Consider the following 13654-nt stretch of genomic DNA (forward strand, 5'->3'; position numbering starts at 1 on the left):
AGACACACACACATCCAGACTGCAGATAGTGAATATACACCCAATATGCACTGTTCAAATGTCAACAGACACTGCTGGTCACTTCTGAGCAACAGACCTGCAAGATCTGACTTCCAACAAGCAAGTTTAACAAATCTAGATCTTTGGAGGAACCTAGAGGTGTCTTTCTCATACATCAAAGTCATGGTCTCAAAGCCTGAACAAGTACTTTCTAATGGTTGTCATTGTTTTCTTTACTATGCTTATCTCAAGGACAGGAGGTCCATTTGCATCAATAATAGTGCTCTTTCAAAGGCTGTTAATATTCTGCTGGTTGTGCAAAGCTGCTCCATTTCTTCTCCCAGCCAAAAGTTAGCCTGGTGTCACTAGCAGTAAGTCCTCAGGAAAGGACCGGGGGCTAAGGAGGCAGAGAAGTTAAGGAACAGACCAGGGCCTTGCTCATTCCCTCAATCTTCCAGTACTTTTTTTTAAGATTTATTTATTTATTTATTCATGAGAGGCAGAGAGAGAGAGAGAGAGAGAGAGGCAGAGACACAGGCAGAGGGAGAAGCAGGCTCCATGCAGGGAGCCCGATGTGGGACTCAATCCTGGGACTCCAGGATCATGCCCTGGGCTGAAGGCAGGCACCAAACTGCTGAGCCACCCAGGGATCCCTCGGTCTTCCAGTATTTATTGAGGGCTAGGCACTGGGATTATGGAGAGGTTCCCAGCACAGTGCAGCCCACTACGGACAAGCCCTTGGGGAGGATGGATTTGTGTTTTAGAAAACTCACTGGACAGGGGCGTTAAAGAGAATGCCTGGCAGAGTGACCAGGAAGGGGAGGGATGTCAGTGGGGAAAGGGGCAGACCGCATGGATGAGCTATGGAGGAGAAGAGAGATGTGGGTTTGGCACCTCAGCTCCACGATGGGTGACAGAAATGGGGGGGGGGAGTCCAGAGTGCTTCCTGGATCCCTGGCACAGAGACTGGCTGGTGGAGGTGCCATCTGTGCACAGGAGGACTGCAGGGAGCATGGGGGAGCGCCAAGTCTTCATCAGGAGGTGTCCAGCAGGCAGCTAGGGAAAGAGTCTAGGGGCATTGGGGAGAGGTGGAAGTTGGTGATAGATCTTCAGGAGGTTGCAAACCTATGTGTGGACATCTTCCAGGGTAAAAAGTGAGAGGAGAAGGGATTCCTGAGAAACCAGTGGATCTCACTGGTCCCAGATATTACTGAATAAAAATGCAGCGGTGTAGTAGCAGTGCTGCAAAGCTAAATGCATAGAATTACTGTGCTTGTCGAAATCAACTAATAAATTAGTCAAAACATAATTCCCTGTCCTCAAGGAGCTCACAGCCTGGTAGCGGAATCCAAAGTCCTACACGAAGCAATTAACAAATCGTTCAAAACGATGTATTATGAAATGCTAAATTGTGTGGAATAAGCTCAATCATGCTTTTAAGCATTCGGGAAAACAGTAGCTGAATATAAGTTAGGAAGGCGTCGTGGAGAACAGAATACCTGAGCCCCCTCACAGGAGGGAGCTACAGAGAGCTTGGCTCTAGCACTCCTCAGCTGCCCGACTTCGGACCAACTATTGAATGTCTCTGGGCCTCAGTGTGCCCATGTGCCAATGAAAGGTTTCCATCAACATGATCTACAGTGGATTCCAGCCAGGTTGGTTATCCTCTGGTTCTGTGTCTTGGAGGAATGGGATGAGGGTAGAAGAAAAGAGTTAAGGGCCAGTCAGAACAGCAACAACATCAGGAGGCAGGGATGGCCACTGTCTCCATGTGCAGATGTGAGAGGATGTATCCCTGGTTTGAATCCTTGCCATCTCTTGCCTGGTCTGTTGTCATTACTTTCTGACAAACAGCAAACCAGGGCATAAGTCCAGGCATTAAGTAATGCCAGCCCTAGCACATGGTCATGGGAATGCAAGAGAGAAGCCAAATAAGAGGAACATTGTTCTGGAAGAAATGGCAAATTATGGTGACAAAGTGGGTGTGTTGCACATGGAGGACGCTTTTGGCCTGACACCTGCCTGGCTCCAGGCTGCAAAATCAAGTGGTCCTTGAGTAGGCTCCTGGGCCCAAGATTCTGATCCCATCTTTGGACCACCCTAGTGATTCTACTCAGGCTCCCAGAATCAATGATAGGGATTCCACTTCCTTGGCCACCTGTCCCCTCTCTAGATGCCATCTTTGCCTCAATTCAGGCATCACTTATTCATTCACAAATGAACTTGGTCAAGCAAATGCTGATCACTTGGGATATAGGGATAAAGGCATGAGAAGGGCATCCCTGGCTCAGTGGACAGGACAAGCAAGGGCCTGAACTTGCAATGGGCATGCCTTTTGTGGGTAATAGAGACCAAGCCAACATTGTTGGAGTGTTGAGGAGTAGGCTGGATCAGATAACAAAGAATGTTTTATTTTTTAATTTTAATTTTTAATTTATTTTTTAAAGATTTTATTTATTTATTCATGAGAGACACAGATCGAGAGAGGCAGAGACACAGGCAGAGAGAGAAGGAGCTCCATGCAGGGAGCCTGATGTGGGACTTGATCCTGGGTCTCCAGGATCACGCTGGGCTGAAGGCGGCGCTAAACTGCTGAGCGACCCAGGCTGCCCAAAGAATTTTTTAAAAAGATTTATTTATTCTTTTTAAAGTGGGATAGAAAGCATGAGCAGGGGAGAGGCAGGAGGAGAGGGAGAGAGAGAGAATCTCCAGCAGATTCCCCACTGAGCACAGAACCTCACTGAGGGTTTGATCTCATACGCTGAGTTCATGACCTGAGCTGAAACGAAGAGTCAGACAACCGAATGAGCCACTCAGGTACCCCAAAGACATTTTTAAAAAGCTAGATTGAAGTATTAGTTACATGTCATAAATTTATTCACTTGAATTGTATAGTTCAATAATTTTTAGTAAGTTTACAGAATTCTATAGTTATCACCATACATTATCCCATTTTAGAACATTTCTATCACCTCCAAAAAAGATTCTTCTGCCCATTTGAAATTACTCCCCATTCCCATCTCCAATGTCAGGGAAATACTAAGACTTTTCTATCTATCTACAGACTTTTATATCTACTTTTCTATCTATTTGCCTTTTCTGGACAGTCCATGTATGAGGCATCATGCAATATATGGTCTCTTAAGTCAAGTTTCTTTCAGTTAGCATAATGTTTTAGAGGTTTGTCCATGTCACATGTACCAGCAATTCATTCTTTTTTATTTCAGAATGGTATTCCATTGTCTGGCCACATCACATTTTATTTATGTGTTTATTAGTTGATGGACATTAACATGGGTCTTAGGTTCTGTATTGGAGTGCGGATGAGAGCTCCAAGAAGGGAGGACTCAAGTCAGATTGTAATGCAGGATTATGAATTTTAGTCCACAAATAAAGATGCATAAGAAAGGTCCTGGACCTTATTTTTTTTTCAGTCAAATTATTTCAGACTCTGAGTACTCCCTATCCCACAGATTGGTGAGAATTTCTGCCGCAATTAAGGTTTTTTTCGACCATGCTTGTGCAAAGCTCCCAGAGGTTCCACTCAGAGCAAATTGGAGAAGGCTTCTATCTTGTCCATAAGCCCATGATCCTCTGAGGTCCAGCCACCTCCAGGTGTTGTGAGCAGATATAAAACTCTGGAGGTGGTGGTGGCTGCAGGTCATAACTGTTCATACCTATCTTTATATATATAAAAGAATATCTGAGGCTTGATCCTACAAGTGAATGGGTCAAAGGGTATATGCATTTACAGTTTTGGTAAATAAAACCAAAATTTTTATAGAGGCTGTATCAATTTGCCCTTCATCTAGCTACATATCAGAGCGCATATTTTCCACACCTTCTGCAACACAGTGTGCTATCAAACTTCTGTCCCCCCCCCAACAAATGTATCACAGTGTGGTTAATTATCACTTTGATGATATTAAATAATGTTCAGTATCTTTTCATAAGTTTATGAGTTGTATCTATCTCTTTTGTAGTGAGCAGTTTGTTAGTATCCTTTGCTTGTTTTTGTATTTTATTAGTGACATATAGATTATCTTTATATATTAGGGGAAATTAACACTTTATCCATGATAAATTACAAATAGTTTCTTCCCAGCATGTTTCCATTTTTTTTTTCTCCTTTTGATTTTGGCCAGTTTTGCTATTCCCTTAACAAAAATCGTGTAGAGTTGAATAGATCAGTCAGGTCATTTGTGGCTTCTGAGTTTCATGTTGTAATTACTATACATAAATTGTCCATGGTTTCTTTTAGTATGTTTGTGGTTTCATTTTTAATGTTTAAAGCTCTGATTCACTAAGAATTTCTCCTGGAAGTAAGGAATGAGGCATGGATGCAAAGTTGTTTTTTCCCAGATGGTTACTCGGTTATTGCAATGATTTCTTAAAATGATGTACCTTTCCCCTATTGATCTGAGCTGTGGCCAACATTTTAAATGTTGAAAAAAATTTCTGATATGACTTCTAAAATATTTAATCAGTCGTACTGTCACCAGTAGGCTTGCAAGTGCCCTTTGCTCCAGATCCTTACCAAGACTTTGTATTTTGTCTTTCTAATTTTTTGCCAAGCCGATAAGCAAATCATGGTGCTTTGTTGTCATTTTAATGGGAAAAGACAATTATATAAAGGAACACAGGAGGCAGTATGTCAGATGTCTGGAAGGAGAGGCTGAGAAGCTGCCAGTGAACAGAGACCTTTAGGAAATGAGCTTTGGGACAGGCTGTGAGAGTGCGTTCCAGGGACTGGGGCCGGCACAGGCCTTGGCTGAAAGAATCTGGATATTACATGTCAGTGGGGTAGGATATCCAGTACTGGTAGGCTCCTCTTTTATGGGGAGCTGGGAGGCAGTGTGCCCTGGGTCACAGTGTGGCTCAAAGTCTGGTTGGAGAGGTAGAGTCAATGAGTGAAGAGTGTTAAGGGGATGCGTGGCCCGTGGTCTGGTCAAGTGTCTCTCTGGCCCCTGCCCAACACTTGGCTCATGAGAACCTAGGGGTGCTATCCCAGGGTATCTTTTTAGTAGCCACAGGTCTAGTGCAACCTATTGCCATGTGTTGCCAGAACCACTCTACCCACCTCCAGTTGTCCCACCCATGCATTGAGGTGGCCTTCCAACCCAGTTTCTACATCAGAGAAATCTTCTGAAACCTCAGCTCTGATCACCTGTATTTTCCTCACTAAAACTCATCAGTGACTTCCAGTTCCCCTCAGGATGAGATTCAGAGTTCTAGGCCAGGCTCATCCTTTCCTCAGTCTTATTCCTGCCCCTGCAGCTTTTAAGACTCTTCTGTCACAAGGGAGACATGACTCCATGGCACCAGGCCATATTTTACTCCCACAATCCCCCCAACCCCAACACACACACACTCTTTCTCTGTCCCTCTGGGCACCCTGCAGACACACATTGCTCCTGACTAACTTCTATCTGTCCCTTCTCTCTCATTTTGGAGAGCCTTCAGTGACGCTCCTCTGTGTATCAGGTACATCCCCCCTTCCTGACACCCTGTAATTTCCCCTCACAGCAGTTAGCACGAGTGTCATTATTTTGTTATTTTAATAAGCATTTGTCTAATTTCTGTTTCTCTCACTAGATTATAAGCTTCATATTGTTGTATCCCCAGTGGCTAATAGAATGCCTGGCATAAAGTTGGCATTCAGTAAATATTTTTTCCATTGATGAATGAATGGGGTATAACTCGAAAGCAGTGAGGCTGATTCCAAATATCACAAACAAATAACAGCATTTATCCCTCCCTGCTAGGAATGCCAAGCCACGCTCATCTCCGTTTGCCAGAAGATTCTCTGTCTTCAAGGTTCCCAGCCCTAACTGCCACTTGCCTGGAAGGCGTTCATACCTCCTCTCACCCACTCTGATCGGGTTTATTTTTTCCAATCCCCATCGTACCTACTGGCAGGGGAATGAAAGGGAGAAAGAAATGAATGTGAGGCTTTGTCATGGCCTTTCCCCAAACATCAGGGAGTTATGATCTCTCCCTAAGCATCTCTCCTTTCTCTCAATTTCCCTCTCCCCTTTCCCTTTGAATAGACAGCTGTATTCCTCCTAATTTGCGTTGATCGCTCCCTTAGGAGCTGTCGTGGCATCAGTTAAATCTGTGTAGGATTTTATAACTCGGGTCACCCAGTATGATTCCTCATTTTACAGATGAGAAAACTGAGGCCCAGAGAGGTTAATGTTTGAAATGATTACTTCTGTTGGGTCTTATGATACCAATCAGTGTCATGTTCTAAGATAAATGTTCTCAATATCCCAGCTCTGTAAGAGTAGAAATGCCTCATTCTGTCTACTTAAGACCTGCTGGTGGTGCCAGTCTCGGTGCTAAGATGAGCCCTGAAAGGTGGGCTTCCCATCCTGCTCCCATACAGTAAAGCTGCAGTGGTCTTGAGTGGGTCAGGGACTCTGGCTGGGACAGGTCCCTGTCCTAAATGGGCCTACAGGCTTCACCTGTGCATTGACAAAGGTGCCTTGAGTTTGTGCTGAGACCTCACACAGCCCAGCTGAAGTAATGGCCAGGGAGTAGTATCCTGTTTAAACACTTGCAGAAGAACAGGAAAAAAAAAAAAAGAAAAAAGAAAAAAAACAACAACCCTGTCCTTCCCTCAGAAGTCACATAGGGTCAACTGGGAAAATGGTATTTCAGAATGGCCACAGAAGGGAGAGAGTTCTGAAAATCTGAACTAAAACAACTGTCAGCAACTTTTCCCCAGTATATTTGCTTCTGGTTCCAAAAACCCAGGCAAGCAGAACATAACTTTTACCAACACACTTAAATAGAACATAACTCAATCTTTAAGAAGGAGTAAAAGTTGGTTCCTTGGCATCTACAGAATCAATAAGAAATCAAGCAAACTCCAGGTGAGGTTTGGCAGTGTGGAAGGATCTGGAAGGAGCTCACCCAGGACTCCATACTGGGGAAGGGACCTTACCCAGAGGTGCTGGAAGGGGCTGGGGGGAAGGGCCTTGGATGGAGTGCTAGTCTGCTGCTTGGGAGGTGGGGCCTGGGCTGCAGGAGTGGCTGTGAGGTTACTCCACAGGCCTGGGCGGGCAGGACCAGCTCTCCCTGTGCCCATTTTTCCTCCATGCCATGCCTGGTCTTCAGATGCTTTGGCGCATGCTCGAAGGAAAGCCTGGCCCTCCCCCTCTTACAGGAGGCTTAATTCTGTGTAAGAAGCAACTGTGTATATTTCCCCTACACACAAGATTGACTTCAACTTTCTAAATGAAGAATTCTAGTTTGTACGCTTCAGCTCCACATTGTGAACAATAAGCCATTAGCACAGTAGTTAAAGAAATGAGTGGTACTATTTTCTACTTTTTTTTTTTTTTTTGGTGCTACTGCTAAATATTAAGATCAAGGATCTTAATTTATTTTTTCTTTTCACTATTTAAGAAGCTTAATTTCATCTGTCACTTACTTGTTTCTGGCAATCAGAACACAATTTAACGAACACATTGAAACTTTCTGGGACTACCCCCGGTTCTTGAGGTCAGCATCCTGAGAGCTCCCCAGTATGGAGAGCTGCTTCCTCTTCCAGCCCAAGGAAGGAAGAATGACCTGGTGACTCTTCTTTGGCTCCTGCCAAAGAGTGGCTTGGTTAAGGAAGCTGTGACTTTATGAACCTCCTGCCCCTTTTTACCTGTTACTGAAATAAGTTAGTAGGTGCATTTCTTGGGCCATTCAAAGCACTTCTTCCTCTCTCCTTTCTATCCTGTCTCCTCTTATGGCCATGTGACCATGGGCGAATTGCATATCTTTTCATCTGTAAATTGGGGTGACAGTATCTAGTTTTCAATGTTATAGGGACGATCAAGAGATGGCACTTAATAAATGCAGTGTTTCTCTTCTCCTTCCCACCTACAGGGCTGCTAAAAATGAGTTTTCTTTTCCAATGTGAAGTGTGCTGCCTCTCCCCTGCTAAGAAGCTCTCCTTCCTCCCTGTGTGACACCCTCTAGCATCTTCTTCCATCCTGTCCCTACTTGCAGTTTGCAGTTTGCAGTTTGCACACAATGAAGTTTGCTTTGCTTCCTTAAGGATCTCACTTAGCATCCCCTACTCCTTTTTTTTTTTTTTCTGGCAAAGCAAACGTTATTATGGCCCTGAGGTTGGAGCTCCAGGTCCTGCAGAACACTTGAGAGTTGGGGTGAGGGCCTCTCGTGTTGGCCTCAGCAACTCCATCCCATTCAGACTCAGGTGGAGAGAGGCTGGTTGGGGGAGACCTGGGGTCACAGCACATGCCGTGAAGGAAGGCCACCCTGCCTGCTAAGCTAGCCAGCTCTTCCTTGATCGGTCGCTGCAGCCAGGCCACTCCTGGCTCCTCATTTCTTGGATCCTGGCTTTTTAGGTTTGAGTGTGGGTTTGGCCTTTTTCATAGGACTCTTGTCTCCCACCAGTTTTCTGGTCTAGGTCTTTCAAAGGGATCAATGTTATTAAAAGTTTATGAGAATCTATGCTTGTTGAGAAATTCTTAAAAGCCTCATATTCATATGCTTTTCACAACTCCAAAGGTGCTTCACCACCATAAAAGAATTAGGTTCAGAACTGAAGATTTACAAGATGAGGAATGACCTGTAGTCAGACCCCTCATCCACAGAGTGGCTGTGGAGAGGAGAGACTGTGGCCCTTACATATCAAGTCCCTGCTGGACGGGAAGCTGCAGGTTGACCCTGTGGATGTAATGAGCCAGAGTCACAGCAGGAGCCGCTGTCTGTTAGGTGCAGAAGGGCTTCCTAGAGTGAAGTCTATTATATGTCAGGATGGCCAGCAGAGAAATCTTTGAAATCTGCTGTCTTTAAAAGCAGGTTAGAGGTGGCTGGGTGGCTTAGTTGGTTAAGTGTCTGCCTTTGGCTTGAGGTTGTGATCTTGAAATCCTGGGATTGAGCTCCATGTTGGGCTCCCTTCTTAGCAGGGAGTCGTCTTCTCCCTCTCCCTCTGCCTCTCCTCTCCCTGCTCATGCTCTCTTTCTCTCAAATAAATAAAACCTTTATAAGAAAAAAAAAAAAAAGAAGCAAGTTAAGGTTAGGTGTGCTCATTCATTAAGCCAGGCAGCTAGACTGGTGAGCTCGTAAGGCCCCCTCCAGCACCAGGCTTCTCTGCTGCCTCTCGTTGTCTTCTCACCCTCTCTTTTGTGTTTTTGCATGTGTTCATCCATGGCCGGCTTGGGACAGTGGGAGGAAGTCAGTGGCTATGATGAAAACCTGAACACCATCCGCACCTACCAAGTGTGCAACGTCTTTGAGCCCAACCAGAACAACTGGCTACTCACCACCTTCATCCACCGGCGGGGGGCCCATCGCATCTACGCAGAGATGCGCTTCACTGTGAGGGATTGCAGCAGCCTCCCCAACGTCCCTGGCTCCTGTAAGGAGACCTTCAACCTGTACTACTATGAGACTGACTCAGTTATTGCCACCAAGAAGTCAGCCTTCTGGTCTGAGGCCCCCTACCTCAAAGTAGACACCATTGCTGCAGATGAGAGCTTCTCCCAGGTGGACTTCGGGGGAAGGTTGATGAAGGTCAACACAGAAGTCAGAAGCTTTGGGCCTCTCACCCGGAATGGTTTTTACCTCGCTTTCCAGGATTACGGAGCCTGTATGTCTCTCCTTTCTGTTCGTGTCTTCTTCAAGAAGTGTCCCAGCATTGTGCAAAATTTTGCCGTGTTTCCGGAGACCATGACTGGGGCCGAGAGTACATCTCTGGTGATTGCCCGGGGGACATGTATCCCCAACGCAGAGGAAGTAGACGTGCCCATCAAACTCTACTGCAACGGGGATGGAGAGTGGATGGTGCCCATTGGGCGCTGCACCTGCAAGCCTGGCTATGAGCCTGAGAACAGTGTGGCCTGCAAGGGTAAGTCCTGGAGCCTCTTAAGGCCTCTGCTTCCTGCCCACCTGGGGTGGGGCCCAATCTGCCAGTTTTCCCCACCTCCAGCCCTGGGTCGTAAAGGAACAGAAGAGCCTAATGGCTTGTTCTAAAGCTCTGAGGAACCTACATTCCCAGTGCTAGGCATGATGAGTTTTCAACTGTGTCCAACCAGAATGTTGGTATTCATGGTGGGATATGGGAGAACTTCAAAGGGTAGATAATAACTTAATAACCACTCACTTATATTTAGTTTTGGGCCACGGACCTTCATATTCCCTCGCACATGCACATGTGTGCTCTCTCCCTCTTCTCCTGCCCTCCCCTACCACAGACACACACACCCCTGCATCATGTTAGGACTCATGCTCTGAGGCATGGAGAATGTGGGTTGTCATAGACAGTTCACTCAAGGGTAGTTAAGAAGTGGCTGAATTTGGAAAATATTTTAAGTCATTTCAGTTCAGTTCCCTGACTACCCAACTTGGCCCCACACCTGTGTAGCTTATTACCTCAAAGTCCTATGCTCAGCTGTCTTACCCCAGGGACTCAATGCCAGGTCCTGGGGCAGGGATGGGGGCTAGCTTTCATGTGTCCTGGAAGGAGGTGAGCTGTTTGAGATGGGGGGAAGTGGTATCAACTATTGTGTTCCTTTGCTTGAACGATACAGAATGGTGTGGCCTTTGCAGTTTGGGAGTGTCAGGGAACTGTGTGCTCACACTGGCTCTGCTCAGTCCAGGGGAGCACATGTGTAAAACCTGGTAATGAATGAGCTGAACTGGCTTGAAATTCTTCTCTGAGGGTAACTAATAGGGTCTCGAGACCCTATACAGCTCATTTCTCCGGTAAGTTCATGGGAGCTTGAACACGTGTAGCAGACATTAAGAGCTGGGGAAGAGAAGACTGTTCTCTTACTACATTTTGCCCATGACAGTCAAAGTTTTAGATTCACGTAAACCTCAGAAATGACCACCATGCCCCTAACTCATCGTTTCGGTTGCTTTGGACCACTGGGGGACAAGTTGAGGCTGTATTTGCTCCTTCTGCTCTGCTGTGGGCTCCCTGTCAGCTGTCCTCCCCATTGTCACCTGCCTCCCCACCTGAGCACCAGACTGCCCTTGCCTGTCTCCCCCCGACTCACTCAGCTCCCCAGATGCCTGCAGCCACACACTAGGCACAAGATTGCCAATGCCCATCAGCTCGGCAGTCCTTTGGACTCAGCTAATTGCTTGGGCCGGGGCACTCCCGCAGCCTCTCTGAGGACTGCTGAGAGCAGAGAGCCCGGCCTTTGTGTCTTTATTGGATTTCTTGGTGATGGGACCCGTGATGGATGGTGTGGAAACAGAGGGGAGAGAGTGCCAGAGTGAGTGATGAATCAAGGCAGACAGTTTTAAAACCAGCCTTGCCTGGCCCCACCGCACTCCTCTCTGTCCCCTTGGTTGGGGGTGGGCAGGAGGCACCCTCTTGGGCACTTGTCAGGGTCTGAGTGGGGACCCAGGCACTAGGCTGACTTCTTAAAAAAGGTGCAGGTACAGCAGCTTCCAGGCAGGCTTGCAGTAGCACTGGTGATTTCTGCAGCGTCGGAGGGCTGCCATGCTGCACTTGCTGGCTGGGCCCTCTTGTTTTTCTCATTATTTCCTGAGCAGAATGGCAGGAACCAGAGCAAGCATTGACTGGTTCTGATTTAATTGCAACTCTGGGAACAAGCTCTCATTTCTTTGGGCTAATTGGAACTTTTCTCTTTTGGTTTGGGGGGGGGGGTTCTGCTGTCCTTGCTGCTTGTCAGTCACCCCCTGTGGTTGTTGTGGGAGGGCCTATAGAGACAAATGTGTCAATTCAAGTGGTTTCTTTCCACTTTCCCTACCCAGCTCCAACCCCCTTCTGACTCTTGGTGGACATTCCTAATCTAGAGTTATTATGAGCCTGGCGCTTGATTTCACACATTGCTTATTGCCAGTGCATCGGAGGCTGGAGGAAATGTGGAGGCCAGGCACAGTCACTTTGCCATTTAAGAGGCACAGGCAACCATACTCTGGTGGCATTTCGGAGAGTGGGGAGTGGCGACAAAATGGATCTTGCAGCCCAGCAGCCTGGCTGAGCTTAGTGCCCCTAGAAGGGCAGAGAAGCACCTTTGTTTTTCTGTCTCAAGAACTTTAAGATGCATCCTCTAAATCTTAGCTGTTGGCTCTGCTGGCAGTCGGGCTTTGATGGCTGAGCCAGAGCTCCCTTCCCAGCCTGCCCCAGGGAGGTAAAGAGGTCTTGGCCATTGATCGTGATCTTGGGAGGACCCTGCACCCTTTGAATGGAGATGGGCAGTACATGTGGAAGATTTTGTGATTGGTGTCCGTGGAGTGTCTCCGAGCGAGGGTACCACACCCATTTTGGCTGCTCATGCTGTGCTGTTCGGTGGGCACCGTATAGCCCTACACAGCAGTTCTGGGGTGGCCTGCCTCATAGAGCCAGTTTTCATGAGGCCAGAAATGTGGAGAATGGGGGATGCCAGTGAACTGTGGGTGAGCCTCCATCAGCTGTCTTGGTAGGACTGGAGAAGGAAGGCAAGCTAATCTTCCCTAGCACAGCTCTGAGAATTAATGCCCTGGAGCCTGGCTGGGCAAAGCCTGGGTAGCTCTGGGCTTCACACAGTTATACTGATCTGATAAATGTTCTTTTCTGGTTATTTGAATCTGAGCCTTTGCTTGTATCAAATCAATAGAATATCCATTATATTATACTTTGGCAAGACAGATTTTTGACATGGATAGGAACCTTATTCTGACTTTCACTTTGCATCTGCTAAACCCTCTCCTGTCAAAGTCACGGTGACCAGTCGCTCGGTTTTGCAGAGACACCTGGAGACCAATTAGGCATCCTAGCCAGTGAAGAGTGGTCCTGGCCTAGAGCTGCTCCTGTTCTGACGAGGGTGGTGGCAAGAAGGGGGCAAGCAGAGAAAGCTGTGTGTGTGGGGTGGGGGGAGGTAGATCTTAAGCATTAGATTGTGCAGCAAGTGACAGTTTCATTTTCTAGAGGGCTCTGTGACCCAAGGCCTCTTCCAAACTCATCCTTCCTGCTCACACAGGTTGGACCAGTCAGGGAGAATCATGGTAGCCTGCTAACCCCACCAGTGACTCTGACCCCATCTATGAAATTGTTAATTACTAGGAAAATGGCCCATCTGCCCCGACTTCAAGCCTTATGCTCATCGCATAGTGGATTAATGAGCAATCATGGCTTTGCCTTGACCCACCCCATACCTCCCCTACTCAAGTTGATGGCTAAATCGATTTTCTGTGTGGGTCCCTGCAGTCTGTCCATCCTTGGGGCCGGGGACACTGAGAGCTGGTGCTCAGCAAGCTCATTCCGTGCTGTGGATCCTGAAATACTGTTCCAGCTGAAGTCAGCATTGGGGAGGTTGGCTGAGCTGAGACTGACAATTGTTAGAGGGAACCTGGCACGGGCAGGCCTCTTAGGTATCTGTCAGAAGCCTCCGTCCGGGCTGCAGTATCCCATTTAGGTGCCCAGGGATGGGTCTCAGGTGCTGGGACAGACGCGGGCAGTCAGATCCTAGCTGGAGCAATGCACCCATGGGGCTTGATTCTGTCTCTGCCCCTGAGAGCTCCTTGAGGGCTTGGCTTTCCCTCCCAGGCATAGTCCCTGGAGCTTCCAGCAGGAGCTGCCTCATTAGCCTGCCTCTCCAGCCACTCAGGACTCGGGGAATGACAGTGCTGTACATGGCCTTCGCTGTCATTCTCCCTTATTCCTGCTCCTGTGGAA

At 47.2% G+C, this 13654-nt stretch overlaps 1 protein-coding gene across 1 annotated transcript in view; it reads left to right on the top strand.

Annotated features, from left to right (window-relative positions):
- EPHB1 (EPH receptor B1) overlaps positions 1–13654 on the top strand; it is a 430513-nt gene that overhangs the window by 155785 nt on the left and 261074 nt on the right. The window contains exon 3 of the mRNA XM_041733571.1: positions 9190–9871. Within this exon, the coding sequence (XP_041589505.1) occupies positions 9190–9871 (682 nt within the window). The remainder of the gene's footprint in view (positions 1–9189; positions 9872–13654) is intronic.

Source organism: Vulpes lagopus, chromosome 19 (genome assembly GCF_018345385.1).
Source record: "Vulpes lagopus strain Blue_001 chromosome 19, ASM1834538v1, whole genome shotgun sequence".
In the NCBI taxonomy this organism is placed as follows: Eukaryota; Metazoa; Chordata; class Mammalia; order Carnivora; family Canidae; genus Vulpes; species Vulpes lagopus.